Here is a 22,483-nt window from a genome sequence, read left to right as displayed (position 1 = left end):
GAGCATTTTCAGTGCTTCCTTCCCTTTCTTGTGTCCTTCCCCCCAGCAGTAGGAGGGAAGGGGTGGCCATCTCCACTTGGCTTGGCAGGGCTGTGCTCTCATTTCCTAGCCTTTATTTACTTATTTATTTAGTCTGTCATGGGGCTTGAACTCAGGGCCAAGCATTGGCCCTAAGCTTTATCACCCAAGGCTAACTCTACCACTTTAAGCCACAGCTCCATTTTTGGTTTGCTGGTGGTTAATTGGAGATAAAGAGTCACACAGACTTTCCTGCCCAGGCTGGCTTTGAACCACAATCCTCAGATCTCAGCCCCCTAAGTAGCTAGGATTATAAGTGTGAGCACCTGGCACCTGGCTTCTTCTGGCTCTATCTCAGCTCTCTTCTTAGCTCAATGAGGACCAGTCTCTGAAAGGACAGAGAGAATGACTCCATCTTGATGAGCAGAATTCTTTTTTTTTTTTTTGCCAGTCATAGGGCCTGAACTCTGGGCCTGGGCACTGTCCCTCAGCTCTTCCGCTCAAGGCTAGCACTCTACCACTTGAGCCACAGCGCCACTTCTGGCTTTTTTTCTGCTTATGTGGTGCTGAGGAATCGAACCCAGAGACTCATGCATGCAAGGCAAGCGCTCTACCACTGAGCCACCTCCCCAGCCCCAGCATAATTCTTAAATATTAATCATTATGGAGCATGTGAGCCCTAACAGAATAAGGAGGGCACCCTTGGGGGCATAGCCTGATTTTAAATCATTTGTGCTGGGCACTGGTAGCTCATATTTATAATCTTAGCTACTCAGGAGGCTGAGATCTGAGGATCCAGTATTCAGAGCCAGCCATGGCAGACAAATCCAAGAGAGTCATCTCCTATTAACCAGCAAAAAGCTGGAAGTAGAGGTATGAGTCAAGTGGTAGAGCACTAGCCTTGAGCAAAAAAGCTAAGAGACAACATCCAGGCCCTGAGTTCAAGCCTCAGTAGCAGCACACACGCGCGCGCGCGCACACACACACACACACACACAGGCCTAGAGGGAGCACAGCAGGACTACATGGTCATTGTCCTGGGCGCCCTCCAAGATTGTCTCTGGCTTTCCTGGTTCCTGGCACGTGTGCCCTTGTGCAGTGCCTGCCCCCATGTGCGACTTCCAGACCAGATCTGAGAAGGCCCGGAGGCAGATCTGAGAAGGCCCGGAGGGCCGCCCCACCCACTGCCTCTGGGAAGGCGGGCTGGCTCTCCTGCCAGCCTCCTACACAAACTGGAGCTCTCATGAATGTCTGCCGGCTGTTCTATCCATTACTAAAAACAGCCCTGTGGGGTGCGGGAGCTTGTTTGGAAGCAAATCCTCCAGCTCCACTCAGATGACCACAGCCCGGCAGACACTGGATGGCAAACACATGACTGATGAGATCTCAGGCCAGAATCCCTCAACGAAGACGCTTTCACAATCCCGATCCCCAGAAAGAGAAGAAGAACTGGCCTTTAGTTACTGTTATTGTTTTCGGTTGTTTGAAACCAGAATTTTGGGAGTCATTTGTTAGGAAATCTAGTGACACAAGGATTATGGAAACACACAAGGAAAAAGAAAGATGTTTTAAAATAAATAATACGCTGGGCACTGTTGGCTTACGCCTCTCATCCTAGCTACTCAGGAGGTTGAGATCTGAGGATCATGGTTCACAGCCAGCCCAGGCAGGAAAATCCACGACTCTTTTTTTTTTGTCGGTCGTGGGGCTTGAACTCTGGGCCTGGGCGCTGTCCCTCAGCTCTTCAGCTCAAGGCGAGCACTCTACTACTTGAGCTACAGCGCCACTTCCAGTTTTCTGGTGGTTTATTGGAGATAGGAGTCTCACGGTCTCTCCTGCCCGGGCTGGCTTTGAACCGCGATCCTCCGATCTCAGCCTCCTGAGTAGCTAGGATTACAGGCGTGAGCCACCAGCGCCCGGCCCATAAGACTCTTAAATCCAATTAACCATCAGAAAACCAGAAGTGGCCCTGTGGCGCTGTAGAGCACTCGCCTTGAGCTGAAGAGCTGAGGGGACAGCACCCAGGCCGAGAGTTCAAGCCCCACAACCGACAATGAATAAATAAATAAGTGAGTCAGTAACCAGGGTATGGTGGTTCATGGATGCAAAACTAGCCATGATGGATAGTTTAAATAAAAGGATCATGGTTCAGGCTAGCTAGGCTTAAAAGCAATATCATATCTCAAAAATAATCAGAGCAACAGTGCTAAAAGTGTGGCGTAAGTGATGGAATATCCACTAGGCAAGTATAAATCCCTGAGTTCAAACCCCAGTAGTGAAAGAAGAAAAAAATGGGTATGAGGAATGTGGCACCTGCCTGTGGTCTCAGCAGAGGTAATAAGAGGAGGATCTTGAGCCTGAGGCCAGCCTGGGGTACAGAGCAAAGTCCCCAACTCAAAAACAAGCAAATCACAACAAAACTAAGAATAATAATTAACAATAATAACCGGGACTACTTAGGGAAACGGCTGCTTCCGGGGGCAGAACAATGCAAGAGGAGCCCCAAACCTGTTGTGTTGTGCTAGGTGTTGCGGAAGTATACAAAGGAGGCAGATCAAAAGGAGTTGGAGAAATCTGGAGACACTTGAACAACAAAACTATGCTTCCCTAATATGGATATCCCCTGCAGGGGGCGGGGAAAGGCGAATACTGTAACAAAATACAAACCAGAAACCAGAATGTAGCATACTTCTGTGGTGTCTCTACAGACAGATGAACTTCTGTTAACTCTTTAGTCTGCTTGTTCTAAAGGTTACAGAAAGGATTGTGTACTTGCTCCAAGCATGGTCAGTATCCTACACCTGTAATCCTAGCTCCTCTGAACGTGGAGATCGGGGGACTGTGGTTCTAAACTAGCCTGAGCAGAAGAGTTTGTGAGACTTCATTTAACAGATAAAGCCGGGTATGGTGATGTATACCTGTCATCCCAGCAACAGTAGAAGGTATAAATCGGAGGACTGCAATCCAGGGTAGCCCAGTGATAAAGCGTGACCTTAATTCAAAAATAGCTAGAGCAGTAGTGCTTAAGCCTGTAAGGTTATTTAGGAGGCATAGTTCAGGGGATTGTGGCACAAGGCCAGCCCCTGGGCAGAAAAGTTTATGAGACCCCATCTCAACTCATGGCTGAACACAGTGGCACATACCCTTCCATCCCAAGCTGCAGGGGAAGCACAGTGACTGGGTACGGTGGCATATGCCTGTCATCCCAGTGACTGACGAAAGCACAATAGGAGGATCATAGTCTAGGCCAGTCCTGGCATCAAGTAAGACCCTACATAATAAATAACCAACATAGCCAGGCTCTTCCCATGATTCACACCTGTAAATGCAGCTATGCAGGGGCTGAGCTCTGAGAGCAGAAGTCTAAGGGTCTGAAAGACTCTCAGCTCCAGTTCACTAGCAAAGAAAAAAAAAATGGAAGTGGAGCTTGTATGCTTGGCTTCAATCTCTTATTGTATTATTATTATTTGCTTTGTATTTCTCCTATTGGGTCTCTTTTTTTTTCTCCTTTCTTGCTTCGTCCCACCCACCTGCAATTGTCCACACAGCAGAAAATGACCCTCAGAAATGAAGATGAAATGAAGACATTGTCCACAAAGAAAAACTGAACAACGCACGTACCAGCAGCACAGGCCTGGGGAACAGACTAGCAGTGGGTGATTTTTTTTTCAGGCAGGATAAAATGAATCCCAGATGGAAACCTGGAAATGCAGAGGCAAGGAAGGCCAGTGCAGAGAAAATATTTACCTAATCTAAACAAATATTGCCTGTGCCAAACAATAATAATAATGTCTCACGGAGTTTGAAATAGAGAAACGACTCAAATGCCAGATGGTACCAGATGACAATGCAGATAAGTCAGGAGGGGGTAAATGGACTTCTCTTCTTCTTGTTGTTTTATTTTTATTAAGTAGTTGTACAAAGGAGTTTCAAAACTCCACAAGTCAGGTTCTGAGTACAGTGCCCCTTGATCGGTGTCACCCCTTCCTTTGTTCCCCCTCTACCCCATTTTCCCCATCTCATCTCTACTCTCAAGTAGATTTTTGGTTGTTTTTGTTTGTTTGGTTGTTTTTGTTTTTGTTTTTGTCAGTTGTGGGGCTTGAATTCGGCCTGGGCGCTGTCCCTGAGCTCTTCATCTCAAGGCTAGCGCTCTAGCACTTGAGCTACAGCGCCACTTCTGGCTCAAACAAGGAACTTTCCTGCTCCTCTATTTCCCACCTCCACTTTGAACTTGGGTTCTCAGGTCTCAGTCTCCTGAGTTAGCTAGGAATACAGGCATAAACCACCAGCATGGGGTGTAAATGGAGTTTTAAGTGGCTTAAGATGCCTGCATTTTTGCTAGAATGATGAACAGATTCATTCACATCAGGCTTTAATAAGTCCAGGATGCACATTAGCATATTCAAGATAACCACTAGGAAAAAGGAAAACTAGCAAATTAGCAAGAGGGTAGTGTGGATTAATAAATATGCCAAATTAATCCCAAAGAAGGCAAGAAAGGGGGGAGTAAATCTGACCTCTTTCAGCTTTTTAAAAAGTAAAACATAAGAAGCATTGATGATCATTGCTTGAATTGTGAAGTCTGCCTTACATATAACAAATGTCCTTCAGTCTCTAATCCACAGATAATAAAAAAATAAACCTAAAAATCAAAGCCAACTGCAGGGCATTAGGCACACATAGTGTATGTGTGTGCATGCACGTACACACACACACACACACACACACACACACACACACACGAGCCCTTTCTGTAGAAAAAAAAAAAAAGAATCTGAAGCCTATTTGCCAAAATTCTGTCAATGTCTGTCCTGCCTGATGGGGGTAGCGAGGAAGATAAGGGAGTGGGAATCCTAGAGAAAACTGCCAATTTCTGCCTTGCGTACAGTCTATGAAATTTGAGCATTTTTCCATTAAATATGCATGACTTAATAATTGCACTTGGCCAGCAAGCCAAAAATCGATTTACGTGTTGAACAATAAGTGAAAAACGACACCGTGAAGATCTGGGATGGGGTCGTCCTTGCCGTGCCCCGGTGTGGCCGCACGGCGGCGCTGCGGGGCAGCCCGGCCGCGGGGGGCGGGGTTACGCGGGGGAGGCAGCTAGGTGCGTCCGCAGGCAAAGATTGATTTCCGCGGCGCCCGGCTCGCATCCTTTCCAGGTGGCACCCAGTCAATCGTTCCCTGGGGGGGGGGGGGGGGGGGGAGAAGCCTCCGAGCCTACCCACGCGGTGGCGCTGCTGGCGGGGTCCGGGTGCGTCCCTGGAGGGTGCTTCTGTGGCTTGTTCCAGCCATCTCGCAAGGTCTGGAGTTCCCCGGCGGGTCCCCGTGGTCCCCTTGGGCTGTCAGGAGGCGGGTCGGCGGAGCGGGACCCGGGGCCTGGCCTGGGCGAGGTGAGCCTTGGGCCCTCGGCTAACTCGGATTCCTCCTTCCGATCCTAGAGTTCGAATCCCGCTTCGGTGCGGAGCCTCTCCGTAGCTCCGAAGGCGCCCCCGGGCGTCCCGCTCCCAGCGCCACCCCGCCACCGGGCTGGGCGTTGGGCAGGGCTGGCACGGAAGCCGGGGCCTGCGTGCCGGGGCCCGGGCACCGCGCAGGTGCGGCACGGTCGCTGGGCCCGGCAGACCCCTTGCAGGGAGGGGGCCTTTGCTTTCGGGGAGCACGAGAGGATGAAAAGGCACTGCTGCGGGTGGGGTGCGGGCGGGAGAGCTGGGACCAAGGGAGCCCGTCAGGAGGAAGCCCGGGACCTGCCTGGCCCTGCCACAGGGACAGATCCTCTGGCATGGCTGGAGCCGCAGGTCAGCCCACCCACAGTGCTCAGCCTCTTCCCTACACACACGGTCGCCTTCGGGCCCTCAGTGTCCAGCCCATGTGCCCAGCTAATTGGGGACATTCCCCAACCAGTGCCCTCCCCACATCTGTCGTCTCCACTAGCTGCTCCTTCATGTCCATCTCATAATAACCCTGCAACCAGTTTACGGTCTAACCCAGGCCCCGCCCACCACAGCCTGCTGCCCGTCTAACCCAGGCCCCGCCCACCACAGCCTGCTGCCTGTCTAATCCAGGCCCCGCCCACCACAGCCTGCTGCCCGTCTAACCCAGGCCCCGCCCACCACAGCCTGCTGCCCGTCTAACCCAGGCCCCGCCCACCACAGCCTGCTGCCCGTCTAATCCAGGCCCTGCCTACCACAGCCTGCTGCTTGTCTAACCCAGGCCACGCCTACCACAGCCTGCTGCCTGTCTAATCCAGGCCCTGCCCGCCACAGCCTGCTGCCTGTCTAACCCGGGCCACGCCCACCACAGCCTGCTGCCTATCTAATCCAGGTCCCGCCCACTACAGCCTGCTGCCCGTCTAATCCAGGCCCCGCCCACCACAGCCTGCTGCCCTTCTAACCCAGGCCCCGCCCACCACAGCCTGCTGCCGGTCTAATCCAGGCCACGCCCACTACAGCCTGCTGCCCGTCTAACCCAGGCCCTGCCCACCACAGCCTGCTGCCTGTCTAATCCAGGCCCTGCCTACCACAGTCTGCTGCCGGTCTAACCCGGGCCACGCCCACCACAGCCTGCTGCCTATCTAATCCAGGCCCCGCCCACCACAGCCTGCTGCCCGTCTAATCCAGGCCCCGCCCACCACAGCCTGCTGCCCGTCTAATCCAGGCCCGGCCCACCACAGCCTGCTGCCCGTCTAATCCAGGCCCCGCCCACCACAGCCTGCTGCCCGTCTAATCCAGGCCCGGCCCACCACAGCCTGCTGCCCGTCTAATCCAGGCCACGCCCACCACAGCCTGCTGCCTGTCTAACCCAGGCTACTTCCGCCACCTCTTTTGCTGACCTCCATGGTCTTGCAGCCCTCCACGGTTCCCTGCCCTTCCTTGGGACTCCCAGGGCCCCACTGGGCGCTTGCCCCTGTCCCTGCCATTGTTTTGATCTGTCTTCTCATTGCAAACCCAGGGGTCAGGGATGAGACCAGTCCTGACCCTGCACACCTCCCGGTTGGTGTCCCCTGAGCTCCGCTCCTGCCCCTGCCCAGCTGTCTTGGCCAATCTTCCCGCTCCAATGCCCTTACACCGGCCCGGCCTCAATCCCCCATCCCTGGGTCAGACTACCCACCCCCATCCCTCTGTCCTTCAGCGCTGGCCTCACCCCAGGGGCGCGCTAGAAGCCTAAGTTCCTGCCCCCAGCATCAACCTGTCCTCCCCTCCCCCTTTCAGGCCCCTCTCCAGCCTCTTTCTACTTCTGCCGGCTGTGGGCCTCCAACCTGCCCTCTCCAACCTGGCACCCAACCTGCACCACCCCCCAGCCCACTCCTCTTCTCTACACCTCCTCCCTGCATCTCCTGTGGGGTCCTCCTTCCTGTCCCCAGCACCAGCCCTAGCCCCCTGCAGTCTATTCCCCAGCTAGAAGCCAATCTGTGAGTCCTGGGCCTCAGCTACCCCAGACTTTCCAACTGTCTGCCTCCCCACAAGAGTACAACTAAACTAAGCCTTTCCCGCCCCCCGCCCCCCTCTGGTGGGGCTGACTTGCTCATCCCCTCTCTATGGATGACCTCAGGGCCTTTGCACTGTCTGTTCCCTCTGCCTCTGATTCTCCCCCTCACCCCACAGCCTCCCAATTCCTTCAGCCACACAGTTTCCTCCTCCCTGCTCTCAGAGCTCTGCTCCCCGAGGCCTCCCCTGAGTCATCTCAGCGAATCCCCACCACGCCTCCTTTCCCTTGCTAGCTCATTGATCACTGGTGACACACAGCAATTTGTTTATGTGTTCACGATCTGTCTCCTGGGCTAGGATGCCAGGGAGGGCTGGGATCGTCCTTTCTCTGCTGTAGTCTAGGTGGCTGGAGGAGCATCTGGCCCGTAGTATCCACTCAGCAAACAATGGCGGGATAAAGGGGCGTGAAGCTGCCTACTGCCATGGCCCCGGGCTGGAGCCATAATGGGAGATCAATAAATATCTATTAGGTGCATGGCTGGATAAACAGACCCAGACAGGGTCTATCCCCAAGGGCAGGGTGGCCTGCACCTGCAGGAAGAAGTAGATCTGTTCACTGGGGAGATGCCAGAGCCCCACCCCCTTCCAGGACAGCTGGGACTTCTCCAGGCTCTGGAAATTTCTCGATGCTTCTTCCTAGCAGCATGAGAAAGCTCGCTGTGCCATCGATCCAGAGTCTTGTTCTCACAACCTCTGACACAAGGAATCTGCTTCTCCCAGAACAGAGCTGGATGGGGGGAGGGGGGAGGTGGTCACGTGATCAGGGCCAAAGTAGGGGTGCCAGACCAAGGAGGAGCCGGCTGGGCTGGGCTGTGGGGGATGGGGAGAACCACAGAGCCTCTGCACCTCTGTGTGCACTGGGAGGGGTCAGGACTTGGCGCCCCTCATCTTGGTCACCCCAGAATGCAGACTCAAATTTGGACAAACTCCACTGAGCTGGGCATGGTGGTCCATGCCTATAATCCTAATTAATCAGGAGGCTGAGATGTGAGGATCTTGGTTCAAAGCCAGCCCAGGCAAGAAAGTCCACATGACTCTTATCTCCAATTAACCAATAAAAATCTGGAAGTGGAGGCATGGCTCAAGTCGTAGAGCACCAGCCTTGAGCGAAAAAGCCCAGTGAGAGAATGACCTGAATTCAAGCACTAGTACCAGCACAAAAAAAAAGAAAAAGAAAAGGACTCCATGGATTCCTCTATACACCTTTTTGACTTAACAATACACTCATAGGCCTCTCTAAGTTCTGTGACTAGCCACCCATATTTCTTTTCTTTTCTTTTCTTTTGTTGGCCATAGGGCTTGAACTCTGGGCCTGGGCACTGTCGCTGAACAATTCAGCTCAAGGCTAGCACTCTACCACTTGAGCTGTAGTGCCACTTCTGGATTTTTCTGTTTATGTGGTGTTGAGGAATCGAACCCAGGGCCTCGTGTATGTGAGGCAAGCACTCTACCACAGAGCCACCTTCCCAGCCCTACCACCCATATTTCATCTTGGCAGCACTGGGATTTTGAACTCAGAGCTGCTCTCCCACTTAAGCCACGCCCCTTGCCCTTTATGCTTTAGTTATTTCTTTTCAGATAGGGTCTCCTGCTTTTATTTTCCCTGAGCCAGCCTTGACCATGATCACCTATCTCTGCCTCCTGAGTAGCTAGGATTACAAAAGATACCCTTCTATGCCTGGTTCTTCTTTGAGAGAGGGATCTTGCTCACTTTTTTCCTGCCGGGGCTGACCTTGAACTTCAAACCTCCTATCTTCCACCTCCTATGTATCTGGGATTACAGGCATGAACCACCAGCACCTGGCCGGACTCACATGTTTAAAGAGCACTTGATCTCAGCACACATTTTTCTAGTTGCTTCATTGTAGGCAGTGGTTTGATGAGAGGCTGGTGGGAAGAGGGGCAGGTGAATACTCTAAAATCAATTCAGCAGTGCGTGAGGAAATCAGTTGCTAGCCTCTGACCGTATCACCCGGAAAGCTTTGCCAGGGCCCTGGGGTCCCTTTCCTGCCTGGCCTCAGTTGGGCTTCAAGTGCCCCATCTCACAGGAAGTAGGGATGGGCAAACCCCACCAGCACCTGTTTTTATGCAGCCTGTGGGATAAGAATTGGTTGGTTGTTTTTTATAATTTCAAATGGTTGGGGGTGGGGGGGGGCAGGGATCAAAAGACAATACTATTTCAGAAAACAGTAGGAAAGGCTGATCAGGGTCTCAGCACAACCAGGGGTTTTTGTTGTTGTTTGTTTTTAATTTTTTTTTGTTTGTCATGGGGCTTGAACTCAGTGCCCTGTGCACTGTCTCTGAGCTCTTTTACTCAAGGCTAACACTCTGCTTGAGCCACTGCATCACTTCTGGGTTTCTGGTGGTCAATTGGCGATGAAGAGTCTCTCAGAATTTCCTGTCCGGGCCGGCTTCGAACGGCAATCCTCCAATCTCAGTCTCCTGGGCAGCTAGGATTACAGACGAGAGCCACTGGAGCCCAGCTAAAACCATGTTTTACTGGAACTCAGCCACACTTGTTCGTTTATGTGAGCCACAGACTCAGACAGCCTAAAATAGTTACTGTCTGGAAGCTTCCAGAAAGTTTCCAACCCTGATCTGTAGCACGATTGACCCAGCACACGGGGCAGCTCTGTGGTCCAGCTGCCTGGGCCACCATCCCACATGCCACAGGTACCCTCCATCAGCTGATCATCCCTCTCACCTCCCTCACTTCCCTCCTTCCCTCCCTCCTTCCTTCCTTCCACCAGGGCTTAAACTCAGAGCCTCATGCTCACTCAGCTCTGTTGCTCCTGGCTGGCGCTCTTCCACTTGAGCCATGCCTCTGGCCAGGCTTTTTGCCAGTTCATTGGAGATGGAATCCCTCACAGACTTCTCTACCTAGGCTGACCTCCAACTGCAGCTCTCCAGGTTTCTGCCTCTGGAGCAGATAGGATTACAGGCAAGCGCTGGCACCGGCTTCAAAGCTTTTCTTGTTTCTGCTGAGCTGAGCCTTCTGCCCTCACCCTCCCCTTCCACCCTGTACTTACCGGCTCTGTTCGGGGTCTGCCTCCCTCTGCTGGGCCCAGCCTAGAGCTAGGCAGAGGCAGAGCACTTAGGAGCTGGCCAGCTGGCTGTGGCCTGCCTGGCGGGAAGTCCAGGAGCAAGCTGACCATCAGGAAAAAGCCGGCTCCTGTCCCCTCCACCATCCTAGCTGCTGTCCCCTCCGCTCAGCCAGATGTGGGGCTGGCTTCCCTTCTGCATGGGGAAGGACAGCGCCCCCTGGAGGCCAGGCTGGGTGACTGGTGCTGTGCTCTCTGCGGGTCTGAGGCCGCAGCTGGCGCTGTCCCTTGATGTCCTCATTGTCTACTTCACCAAAGCAGAGCCCCAGGAGAGCTCCCCCTCCTTCAGCTTTCCAGCTGCTCGCAGCTCTGCCAGCAGTCTGATAGCCCAGGCCCTAAGCCTCCCGGCCAAACTCTACTTACCTCTTCTTCTCTGTCTCACCATTCAGCAGCACCTAGGTCCAAATCTGTGTGTCCCCCCCCACCATCACCACCACATACACACCCCTTCCACGACCACTTCCTGGCACAGGTCTCTGCATCCTTCACTTGTAAAGGCCACCGCAGTGTTCCACCTGGCTTCCCCCCTCAGGCCACGTTCTACACAGCCGCCACACAGCTCCTTGAGTCACTTTCCTGCTCCGGCCTTGGGTCCCCCACGCCCCCTGGCTGGCCCTCTGTGATGTGGCCTCTGAAACCTCTTGGTCTTCTTTGTCTTCTCTTGGTCCGTTCTTCTGCCCATCCACCCATCCAGCCATACTGGCCCTCCATCTGACTCTCCTGCCCACCGAGTTCATTCCTACACAGCCTGTCCAGGCTCAGTCTACTCCTGGATGCTCAGCCCCTGGTCTTGGCACAGAAGTCTCCACTTTCTGGCCGAGTCACTGTTCAAAAGCAAACTTGTAATCCAGGTGCAGGTGGCTCACACCTGTAATCCTAGCTACTCAGGAGACTGGGATCTGAGGATCATGATTCAAAACCAGCCCAGGCAGGAAAGTCTGTGAGACTCTTAGTCTGGTTAAACACCAGAAAACCAGAAGTGGTGCTGTGGCTCCAGTGGTAGAGCATTAGCCTTCAGCCAAAAAGCTCAGGGACAGTGCCCAGGCCCTGAGTTCAAACCCCACAACTGACCACACACACACACACACACACACACACGCACACACACACACACACACACACACACACACACACACACACACACTAAAACTAAATTGAACCCTGATATAAGGCTCTGAATGCCTCCCCCCTTTCCCACTGAGAGCCTATGAGATCTTAGATGACAGGAATATTAGCCACTCCAGGTCCTAGAAGGGGCAGACAGAAAATCAGCACTGAGAGTTGTTTCTGGAAGGAGTGGAAAAGTCAGGTGGGGCGTGCCGGCCCTTTGTGCCAGACTGGGAAGGTAGAAACGCAGCAACTACCTAGACCTTAGAGCTACAGAGCTGCAGAGCTACAGACAGTACTGGACAGATGTGCGCATGATCTTCCCGGAAGCCACGTTGGCCTTCATGAACAGCTAGTGGGGACGGTCGTGCGGCCACTGTGAGGCCACCCTGCGGCTACATCAGGAGCCTGGCGACCATGTAGATGTGAGCGAACCCTAGGAGGGGAGGGAAGCCGCTGCTGGAATAGCTAAATATAGCTCATTCATAAAATGAGGGCCCAGTGTGGGAAGGCTGCCAGCTTAACCCAACTCCCTTCCCAGTAGACACCCCCCGACACACACGGGCCACACCCCTGCCTGTGGGTACCACCCTGTCTCCCTGTCTCTCTCCTAGCCCTTCTTTCCTGCTCTGGGGTGGGGGGACTGGAGTGAGGAGTGCACCCTGAGAGGCTAAAATCAAGTCTCTTCTTTTGAGCCTCAGCTTGGTCCAATGTAAACCGAGCCTGGGGTCGCTCCCATTCTCCTTACCAGGCTGAAGCAAACTAGGGTTTCTGTCTGAATGACTCTGATGTCCAAGGTCAGTGGCTCACGCCTGTAATCCTAGCTACTCAGGAGATCTCAGGATCACAGTTCAAAGCCAGCCAGGAGAGGAAAGGCCAGGAGAGCCTTAGCTCCAGTGAACCACCAAAAACCCAGAAGTAGGGCTGTGGCTCAGATGGTAGAGCGCCAGCCTTGAGTGGTAAAGCTCAGGGACAGCATCCAGGCCCCGAGGTCGAGCCCTGCTACTGACTGGCACAGACAACACAAGCAGACTCCATGCGTCTGTGTACAAATAGACCCTGGTGCTCTCTTCACCCGGTGGGGGGCGGGGATCAACCTATTGAACTTGCCTATTGGCTGGGGCATCCTTGTCCACCCCCACACAGCCTGCCCCAGGATTAGGCAGGAGGAGGAGTTGGGACCTGCAGCTGGCCTGGGTGGGCCTGATCTGCCTGTAATTAAGACAGCCGATGGTGAGAGCTGTCATCCAAGATGGACAGGAAGGGGGAGGGGACAGGAGGAGCCTCTGTGGCCTGGCCACGTCAACAGTCACTGGTTCTCTGTGAACAGCTGTCCAGCAGCGGACAGCTGTCAGGACCCTGCCACCCATGGCTTGGCCCCTCGCCTGGCCCCTCCTGCCTCCATCCCTGCCTCCCCGCTCCTCCACCCCCTTTCCTGAGCCATCTCTCCCAAAAGCAGGTCACTGAGGCCGGGCTTCTGGTGTTGGGGGGGGCAGTGGGGTTTCTCCAGTGCCCAGCGCAGGGACATCCGGGTGGGAACTGAAAGGAGGTCATCTCTGCCTGATGCCTCTGGGCTGTACACGTGCCCTTCCACCTCGAGCAAGGCCCCCTCCCCGTCCTCCCCCCCAGGCTGGTGGGCAGCCCTCCCTGGCCCTGGCCTCTGACCCCTGACCCCTGACCCTTTCTTCCAGATAGGCCTCAGGCCCCAGTTTCCACCAACCCCCTGCCTTGATGCCTTCTATTGTCCTGGCAGTCCATCCATATCCGTCCTCTCTCCCTGCCAGGTCAGACGCTGCCTCCTCCAGGCGGCCCTCCTGCCCCCACCAGCTGGGCAGGAATGAGTGCATCGTTGTCCCTCCGTCATCCGTCCCTGACTCTCTCCCTCCCCTGGACAAGCCATTCACCGTCCAAAGAGCACTGTCTCCACCTGTGACCTGGGTGAGCTGATTCTACTAGAAAGGGTATCCCCTCGAGGGGGACCTGGGGGGTAAATGCCCCCAACCTGTGCCCCCTTTCACTGTGTGACTTGAGTGTGGCTGGCGTTTGCTGTTCTTTCAGATGGTCATTGTTTCTGTGGCCTCCAAGTTAAGATCTTCCTACCTTAGACTCCGAAGTGCTGGGATTACAGGCATCACCACCAAGCCCAGTGCCATAGTTTTTTTGTTTTTGCTTTTGCTAGTTCTGGGGCTTAAACTCAGGACCTTGCTCCTCTTGCTTAGTTTTTTGTTGTTGTTGTGCACTGTAGGCTGGTGTTCTACCACTTGAACCACACCTCTACTTCAGGCCTTTTTGCTGGTGTATTGGAGAGAAGAGTCTTGAATTTGTCTGCGTGGGCTGGCTTCCAATTGAGCTCTTCAGATCTCAGGCTCCTGAGTAGCTGGGATGACAGGCGTGAGCCACTGGCACCCGGTTCCCTTAATTATTCTTGTTTGGATTGTAGACACCTGGTCCAGCCCTGCCCTGTGACCCACCCTCTCTTAAACAGTGAGCAGTGAGGCCATGGCTCAGGACAGCTAGGATTCCCTGGACCAACTGAGGCCTGCGCCCACAGGCGCAACCGGGCCCATCCCTGCCTCTGTCCACCCTCCCCCACCCACCTGGATGTATCTGGAGGGCTGGGGGGGGGTGCGGGCAGCCAATGTCTCCTGCAGTCTTTAGCTACTGCATTCCCAATCCTCCTCCTTTATTGGGTTAACTCCTAGACAAGCTCGAAGCCCCAGTGCAGGTGCCCCTTCTTCTGGGAAGCCTGCCCTGACCACCTCCCCAGGTCCACACAAGACCCTTCCCTGTGCCCGGCGCACATTGCAATGCCCTGTTTACCTGTCAGCTGCTTCCCCTGGAGGGAGAGATGCTCCCCCTCCAAAAGAAAAAAGAAAAAAAAAAGAGCCACTAACTGAATGGATGGATGAGTCAATCTCTGCCCCCCTCCCCCCCCACTGCAGGAAATGTCTGGGAACAGATTTGAGTGGGAGGTTCCAGCAGGGCCTGGGAGAAGTCCCTGTGGGCTTAGACACCTAACACAGCCCCCCACCCCCTCCTACAAGTGGGTCAGCCTCCCCCTCTTCCCACAGCCACCCCCCAACCCCCAGCCAGCCTCCAGATGTGGTCCTGTCTCTCTGTCTTCTTCCCATCTGCACAGGCTGGCCGGCTCCCCCAGCATCGCGGGCAGCCGGGGCCCAGCGTCTTCCTATTTTAGACATCTCGCCGCCTCGGTCCCTTCTAATGTTTCCAGCCCAGGCTGCGGGGGGAGAGGAGAAAGAGGTGACTGCTACTTTAAATGTGCTGGATGCAGGGGGGGGTGGAGAGCGGCCTGCGCCCAGCAAGACCCAGTCATCTAGTTGGAAAAGCCGCCAGATGGAATACAAAAGCAGAAAGGCCGGCGCTCATGGAGACAGCCTCAGTTCATAAATCAGGCGGGGCCACGGCCCAGGGGCCCGCGCACCATGGAGCCCGACTCCCTCCTGGACCCAGGCGGCTCTTACGGTAGGTGGTGGAGTTGGGCATTTCAGCTGCGGCAGACTTTGCTCTGCTTCAGGAATCGAAGTCAACAGCCGGGCAACTGCGTGTCTCAGGGCTCTGGGGGTGCATGGGTGCCCAGATCACCAGGCAAAGGGGGGAATGGTGGGAAGGGGAGGCTGGGGGGGGGTCCCCTGTGGGCCTCGGGCACTGGGCTAGGGGCTGGGGAAGGGAGAGAGTTTTTTGGTTTGTTTGTGTTTGGCTCTTGGCTAAGAAGAGAGGGAAGGAAGTTTGCAGGTCCCCGGCTGGCCCTCAGACTCAGCGGCTAATTGAATGAGTGTGACATCTTCCCGTACTGTGCGCAGACACAGAGCCCGCAGCGGGGCTGTCTTATGACTAAAAGGCAGGACGCAAGCTCCAAGTGCTCCTCCACAGAGTGAGTCCTGGGCGAAGTTGTCTGGGACAGAGGCCGAGGCCCCTCTAGGGGGGAGTTTCTGCTAGCTTGGGGCTCCCTAGGGACCAGCATGGGGCTCCTGGCACTGCCCCATGGGGTCGGGCTGTTGGCCACACAGTGTCCATCTCTGGGTAGCACGGGGCAGGGGTGGGGGGAGGGAAGAGCAGGTTGGGAGGGGCTCGTGGGGGAGGAAGGCTCTGTTCACCTCAAAGATGAGATGTGAAGAGGCTGCCTTTTAGGGGTTCCATTTCCTCTTAGGACCATGGTCTCCACTAAAAATAGAACGTCCGCTCTCCTCCCCCCAACCCCAGCCTGGTCCAGTGTCAAAACCCCATTCCTGGACCTAACCCTCCCTCTCCCTCCTACCTCCCCCTCCCCCGTGGCCAGTGCCTTGGGGACACGGCTGTGCCACGTTTGGAGCTGCAGGCCCCAGGGGAGTGTGGCCAGGCCCAGCCCAGGTCTTGGCACGTTGGCCATCGATCGGGTGGCCTGTGGCTGACCTCGGAGTGCCGGGTGCCAGGCTGGGTGTGAGGGCTGGGGGTATTTCATCCTAAGAGAAAAGATGGGGTTTAGTGGCTGGCGGAGTGGGGAGCGGGGGGAGGGGGGACAAGGGAGAGAGGGGGGGAGGGAATCAAGGAGAAAGAACAGCTCCTGGTCTGGAAGAGCTCCCCCCCTCACCCCAACCTACCAGGGCTGGGAGGGGGGTTCTGGTGCCTCCAGGGAGAGCGGGAGGGGCAGCCATGGCCAAGCTGGAAACTGAGGCTTGTTTTTCCCTCCCTGTTGGGCACTGGGCACACTGGGCCCCCTTGACTCGGCCCGTTGGGGAGCCTGCTGCTGGCATCCGTAGGTGCGCCTCGGGCAGAGAGGGGTCTGGGACTCGAGGAAGAGGCACAGAGACAGAGGAAGGCCTGGCAAGGAGGCAGGCCGGGTGGGAGGTCCCAGGCGTAGCTGGTGGAGGCTGGCCTCACAGCCCGGGCCTCCCACACAGCTAGCCTCCGAGATGCAAAGCTGAAGGGACCATGTTGGGCCAGAGCAGCAAGGGAAGCAGGTCCCTCCTTCTGTCTGGACTCTGGTCTACATTCATTCATTCATTCATTCATTCATTCATTCATTCATTTCAAGTCTTGGACTGGGCTGTGGGGTCTAAAAATGAGCCTTCATGACACCCCCAGGTTAGTCTGGGAGACACACCTACTCTGAGCTGAGTAAGCCAAGGCTCTAAGCCCACACTTGCAGTCTTAGAAGGCTGCCTGGAGGAGGCGACTCCTCCCCTGAGTAAATCAAGGACTGTCTTTGTCAGCTGCTTGTGGTGTTGATGTATTAGAGACAGGGAGGCTTACACGATGGAAGTTTCAGGAACAACAACAGTTCCATGTTCTGGAAGTGAGGTGTTCCAAGGCCCACAGTCCAGCGGGTTGAGACCGAGTGTCCGTGAGGCTTGCTTCCCGGCTTGCAGGTGGCTACGTTCAGCTCAGTCTTCCCATGGCTCAGGGAGCAAGTGTGCAAGTGGAGAGGGCGAACAAGGGGCACGCTGCTGTGTTCCCATGGGGACACTAATCCTCTGGGCTCAGGGAACTGGCTCATAGAGCCTCTATCCAAATGCAGCCTTGCAGGCCTCTGGTTACAGCTCCTCCATGTAAGTCTGGTTGAGGACCCAGAAACCTTCCCTCCCTGACCTTCTCCTCCTCCCACCTCACCCTCTTTTCAAAACCCTCTCTTCACCTGGCACCATTGGTTTTTCCTTTTCTCTCCCAGCTTCTGCCATAATCATAGGCTTCCAAGTCCATCTCACCCCAGGGCCTTTGCACATGCCTCTGCTTGGGGCGGTGGGGGGGGAGGGAGAGGATTGTCCTCTCAGTCTACACTAAACCAACTCCTTTTTTTCTCATTCCCCAAATCCACTGAAAAGTCACCTCCTCAAAAAGCCTTCCCCTAGGTCATGTATTACCCTGTCCCCAAGCCATGAAATAATGAAGTTTAGGCCCAACTCTCATAGTCTCTCTTGTCTTAGAGAGTTTTTGTTTGCATGGCTTTGTCACGTGTTTAATCTGGGTGCCCCCCCCCAATCTGCCAGTTCCCAGTCTGCCCTGCCTCTGGCTGTCTCCTGGTATGCAGTAAGCACCCAGCAAATACTTGATGGATGAGGAAGGGAGGGAAGGGATCCCTAATAGAGGTGCAGCAGGTGGGGAGGGGGGAGAATGGCACAGATGAAGGGTTTGGCAGGATCTAGAAGCTTCTCTGGTGCTGACAGGTATGGGGTGCTTTCGGTTGGGGGCTGGCAGACTAAGGTTCTTGGTGGGGTCTGGGCGGGCCAGCGTCGGGTGTGGTGGAGCTGGGGTGAGCTCTGGGCTGCGTCCCTTGATTCACACCTGTCCTGAGCTCACTCTTCCCCAGGATGCAGGGGCTGGGCCTGTGGGGTGCATGGGGCGGCAGCCACCGGTACTGCAATACAGACAGGGCCCCCCCCACAGAGGACCAGAAGTGGCCTAGAGGGAGACTCAGGTCGCAGCCACAGGGGGAGCTCCAAGCCAATGTGGGAAGATGCGCAGGAGAGAGCAGAGAGGCTGTGTGGTGACCCCGCTGCAGAGCTCCTCATGGGCAGGCCTCAGTTTCCCTATACAGACATGATGTGAGGGTCAGACAAGATCTGTTCCTTTACTAGGCATGGTGATGCATGCCTGTAATCCCAGCACTCAAGAGGCTGAGGCAAGCCGGGCGCCGGTGGCTCACAACTGTCATCCTAGCTGCTCAGGAGGCTGAGCTCTGAGGATCTGGTTCAAAGCCAGCCCAGGCAGGAAACTCCATGAGACTCTTATCTCCAGTTAACCACCAGAAAACTGGAAGTGGCACTGTGGCTCAAGTGGTAGAGCACTAGCCTTGAGCTGAAGAGCTGAGGGACAGTGCCCAGGCCCAGAGTTCAAGCCCCACGACTGACCAAAAAAAAAAAAAAAAAAAAGAGTCTGAGGAGGAAGAGCTCAAGCGTGAGGCCATCCTGGGCTAGGGATGTGAAATCCGGCCTCAAATCCAGAGCCTCCCTTACCCCCCCACCCCCCAACCCCCCACCTGCAAAAAAATCTGTCCTTCAGAAAAGCACATTCTTCCATCTGTCTTAAGATTGGCAGAGAAGGGGAAGAAAGAGGGCCTGACAGCAGGCCAACCCTAATGGAAGACCCCGCTCTGCCAAATGCTCTCTCTCCAGTGCTCACGAGGCCTGTGGTTTTGGTTGCCACACTCCAAGCATATAGGTTGACACTCTCGCCTGACTGATGCTTAAGAGTAAGGATGTTGGGGGGAGGGGGGCAGGCAGGGCCGTGTCTTTACTACCACTGTATCCTCAGGACCTCACACCTCGCCTGGGCCTGAGGAGGGGCTGCACACAGCCATTGAGTGAATGGATGAGTGAACAAGTGAATGGACAAGTGAATGAATGAATGAGTTGAAAGAGTAGTAAATGAATGTATGGGCAAGTGACTGAGTGAATGGACCAGTGAATGAATGAGTAAATGGGTGGTTGAGTGACTCAGTGAATGAATGAGTGAATGATGAGTGAATGTGTGAATAAGTAAAAGAGTGAATAAATAAGTGAATTAGTGAGTAGATGAATGAGGAGTGAATGAATGAATGAGTGAAGGAGTGAGTGGGTGGGTGCATGAGTAATTGAGTGCTTGAGTGAGTTAAAAGAGTAGCAAATGAATGAGTGGGTAAGTGAATGAGTGAACGAATGAGTAAATGAGTGAGAGAATGAATGAATGAGTTAAAAGCAGAGTGGCTGAGTACTGAGTGAAGGAGTGAATGGGACCACCCACCCTTCAGTCGCCCCTCCCCTCATCCTTCCTGGAATGAGAGCTACAAAAAAAAGTGGCTGGCAGCCGGGCACCGGTGGCTCACGCCTGTCATCCTAGCTGCTCAGGAGGCTGAGATCTGAGGCTCGTGGTTCAAAGCCAGCCCAGGCAGGAAACTCCATGAGACTCTGATCTCCAATAAACCACCAGAAAACTGGAAGTGGAGCAGTGGCTCAAGTGGTAGAGTGCTTTGCCTGGAACTGAAGAGCTGAGGGACAGCGCCCAGGCTCAGAGTTCTAGCCCCACGACAGACCCTCCCCCCAAAAAGTGACTGTCATTTTGGGGCACTGGACTCTTTGTCCATAATGTTCCAGTGCTGGCCATTTCAGCTCCCAAGCCTCAGCCCTTGGCACTGGTCTCCCCTGTGGCCCGCGCCTCACCCCCCCATCCCTCCTGCCAACACCCCCCCCCCCGCCGTTGCTGGGTGGCCTGGAGCAGGTCCCTGCTCCTTCCCCAGACTCAGCCACCCCTCTGATGAGTGGGCCCACCCAGGCCTGCCCTGCCTGCAGTGCCCTGCTCCCTATACCCCAGGGGAGCCGGGGTCATGCACTGGACTCTGGCTGGGGGTCAGACAGACTGGGGGAGGACCTGGAAGAGGCCAGTGGGGATTGGCAATCCTGCGAATGTGGCGCTCAGGAGCTCAGTGCCTTGGCTCTTCCTGACCCTTACCAGCAAGGACATCTGTCCCCAGGGCCAGGTGGAGGCCGGGCCACTGGCAGGCCCATAGATGGGTGCCATTTTACTGCCCGTACACTGACCTGAGCAGCTGCCCTGTGCCAGGCTGCGGGCACCTCTCTGGTGCATTGTGGGTTGTCTACTCGGGTCCTCACAGCCAGGCTGGGCCTTTGCATGAGGCAACCCGAGGAGGACACTGAGGCTCAGGGAGCTGAATGATTGGCTGCCCACAGCCATGATCTGAGCCCAGACCGCCGGGCTGCAAAGCGTGAGATTTGGGTTCTGAGGCACTGGCTCTGAGTCATTAGAGTCAGAGCTGCCACGGGTGCAGGCTCCCTGAGCTGGCTGATGGAAAATTCTACCTTTTTCAGAGAATGTGAGGAAAGCAGTTCAATGAAGAGCGGACTACTGGCAGGACAGGAACCCCAGGGGCTCAGCGGGGGACAGCCAAAGGCAGAAGCAGCTGTAATGGATGGGCTTGGTCTAATGAAAGAGCTATTTCAGGCTGGAAGCCCTCAGGGGGCTGATGTCTCCAGCTGTGGCCCTTCCCAGAAGAGGAGAAGGCCAACATGCCATCTAGGGGCTTCGACTCCTCTGGGATGGTGACGTGCCAGCTACCAGCCTCGTTCTGTCACCTTCCCACCGACCCAATGAGCTCTGTGAAGCTCAGAGAGGCAGAGTGACTAAATTAAGCCACACAGCCGGGGATGGTATCTAAGGAACATGCCCCCTGGTGGTATCTCAGGCCTCCTTCTGGCCCTACTAACTCAACAGGTCCTGACCAAAGACCTGTGACTCCCAAGCCTCAGTTTCCCCCTCTGTGAAATGATACTAGCCTGGCCTACTTGGGGTGAAGAAGGGTTGCGAGAATCTAAATCCATCTTGCTCTGGGTCCCTCTCCGGCTCAGGCTGGTAGGGGCTTCATGGGAATTGAAGTCAGAGAAGCCTTCTTCCACCTTAAGCCCTTCCCTGGGGGGAGATGAGGCCCAGCTGGGGTCCTTTTTATTGAGCACTTACAATGTGATCAACTCTATGCTGAATGCTTTCTTTTGTTGTTACTGCTTTTGGTGTTTGTTTTGCTTTGTTTGTGTGCTGGTAATTAGGGCCTAGGTGCTGTCCCTTAGCTTTTTTTGCTCAAGGCTGGTGCTCTACCACTTGAACCACAGCTCTGTGTGTGTGTGTGTGTGTGTGTGTGTGTGTGTGTGTGTGTGTGTGTGTGTGTGTGTGTGTGTGTGTGTTGGTAAATTGGAGATGAGTCTGATAGACTTTCCTGCCTGGTTGGATTGCCTGGTCAATCCTCAGATCTCAGCCTCCTGAGTCACTAGGATTACAGGTATGAAACATATGCACCCAAAGTTCTGCATGAATGGGATCATTACAGTCCTTGCAAGCCCACCAAGGCTCGGAGGGCCCTAGGCCACTACGCCAGTGAGGAAGACACGTGTGGTTTGAACTCAGGACTCCCAGAAGCTGTTTTCTTCCACACTGTGCTCCCGCCTGGCCCCTGGTACAAGGGGCTTTCTTGTGCCTCCGATCTGCTGGCTGGATGATGCCTGGGCCTCTGGACATCCTAGCAGGTGGAGAAGTGGGGGAACTTAGGGAAGAGGCTAAAATCAGGAAGAATGGCCAGTAAGAAACAATGAGGCCAGAAAGGGAGAGGCTTGAATCAGTGATGCACCTGAGCCTGGGGCCACAAGCTGCACAGGAAAGCGGGGGCTGAAGGCCAGGGGTGAGGGGAGGAGGGAAGGGCATTGTGTCTGGACCGGGCAGGGCTGGGCCAGGACAAAGCTTTGCTGAGAGCAGTTTCTCATGGCACCTCCACATGGAATTAGCCTTGATCGGAAGCCAGCCAGGGACTTTCTCCTTTGGAGCAAGGGGGGGGGGGGGTAGGGGAGGGGTAAAGGGGGGTGGATAAATGGTGTCTTCTATTGATCTGGCCAGCAGCTGCCTCCTTGTGAGGCCTGGTGAAGATCTTTGCTAAACCCATCTGCAGCTCTCCTCCACCTAATGGCTTTCCTGGCACTCATTAAATTCCCACTTTGTAGATGAGCACTGGCCACCATCTTTCCTGTAATGATGGGGACCTGGCACCCAGGTTGCCGGACCAATGGATGCCCCAAGTCTAGCCTTCATCCCACAAGTGGGGACCATTGCCTTAGCTATGCTGTGGGCTGCTGACCCCATTCGAGGCCTTCCGAACTCTGGAAAGCCTCCCCCAAAAGTCAGCTCCTGGAGCCCAGCAAAGCTGGAGTGAGTAGGAAACAGCCCGAGGCATGTGGACACCAAGGGGGAAAGGTCCACTGGAATCTTCTTGCAAGATGGAGGCCAAAGGAAGAACCAGATGCA

At 55.0% G+C, this 22,483-nt stretch overlaps 1 protein-coding gene across 1 annotated transcript in view; it reads left to right on the top strand.

Annotated features, from left to right (window-relative positions):
• Positions 1-14,924: 14,924 nt before the first annotated feature.
• Positions 14,925-22,483, top strand: part of LOC138803175 (disabled homolog 2-interacting protein) — a 180,096-nt gene continuing 172,537 nt past the window's right edge. The window contains exon 1 of the mRNA XM_069987007.1: positions 14,925-15,193. Coding sequence (XP_069843108.1) covers positions 15,154-15,193 — 40 coding nt within the window. The 5' untranslated portion in view covers positions 14,925-15,153. The remainder of the gene's footprint in view (positions 15,194-22,483) is intronic.

Source organism: Dipodomys merriami, unplaced genomic scaffold (assembly GCF_024711535.1).
Source record: "Dipodomys merriami isolate MVZ:Mamm:240054 unplaced genomic scaffold, mDipMer1.0.p SCAF_336, whole genome shotgun sequence".
NCBI classification, from domain to species: Eukaryota; Metazoa; Chordata; class Mammalia; order Rodentia; family Heteromyidae; genus Dipodomys; species Dipodomys merriami.
The sequence above is the reverse complement of the archived record's forward strand: the minus strand, read 5'-3'. Positions and strand labels throughout refer to the sequence as shown.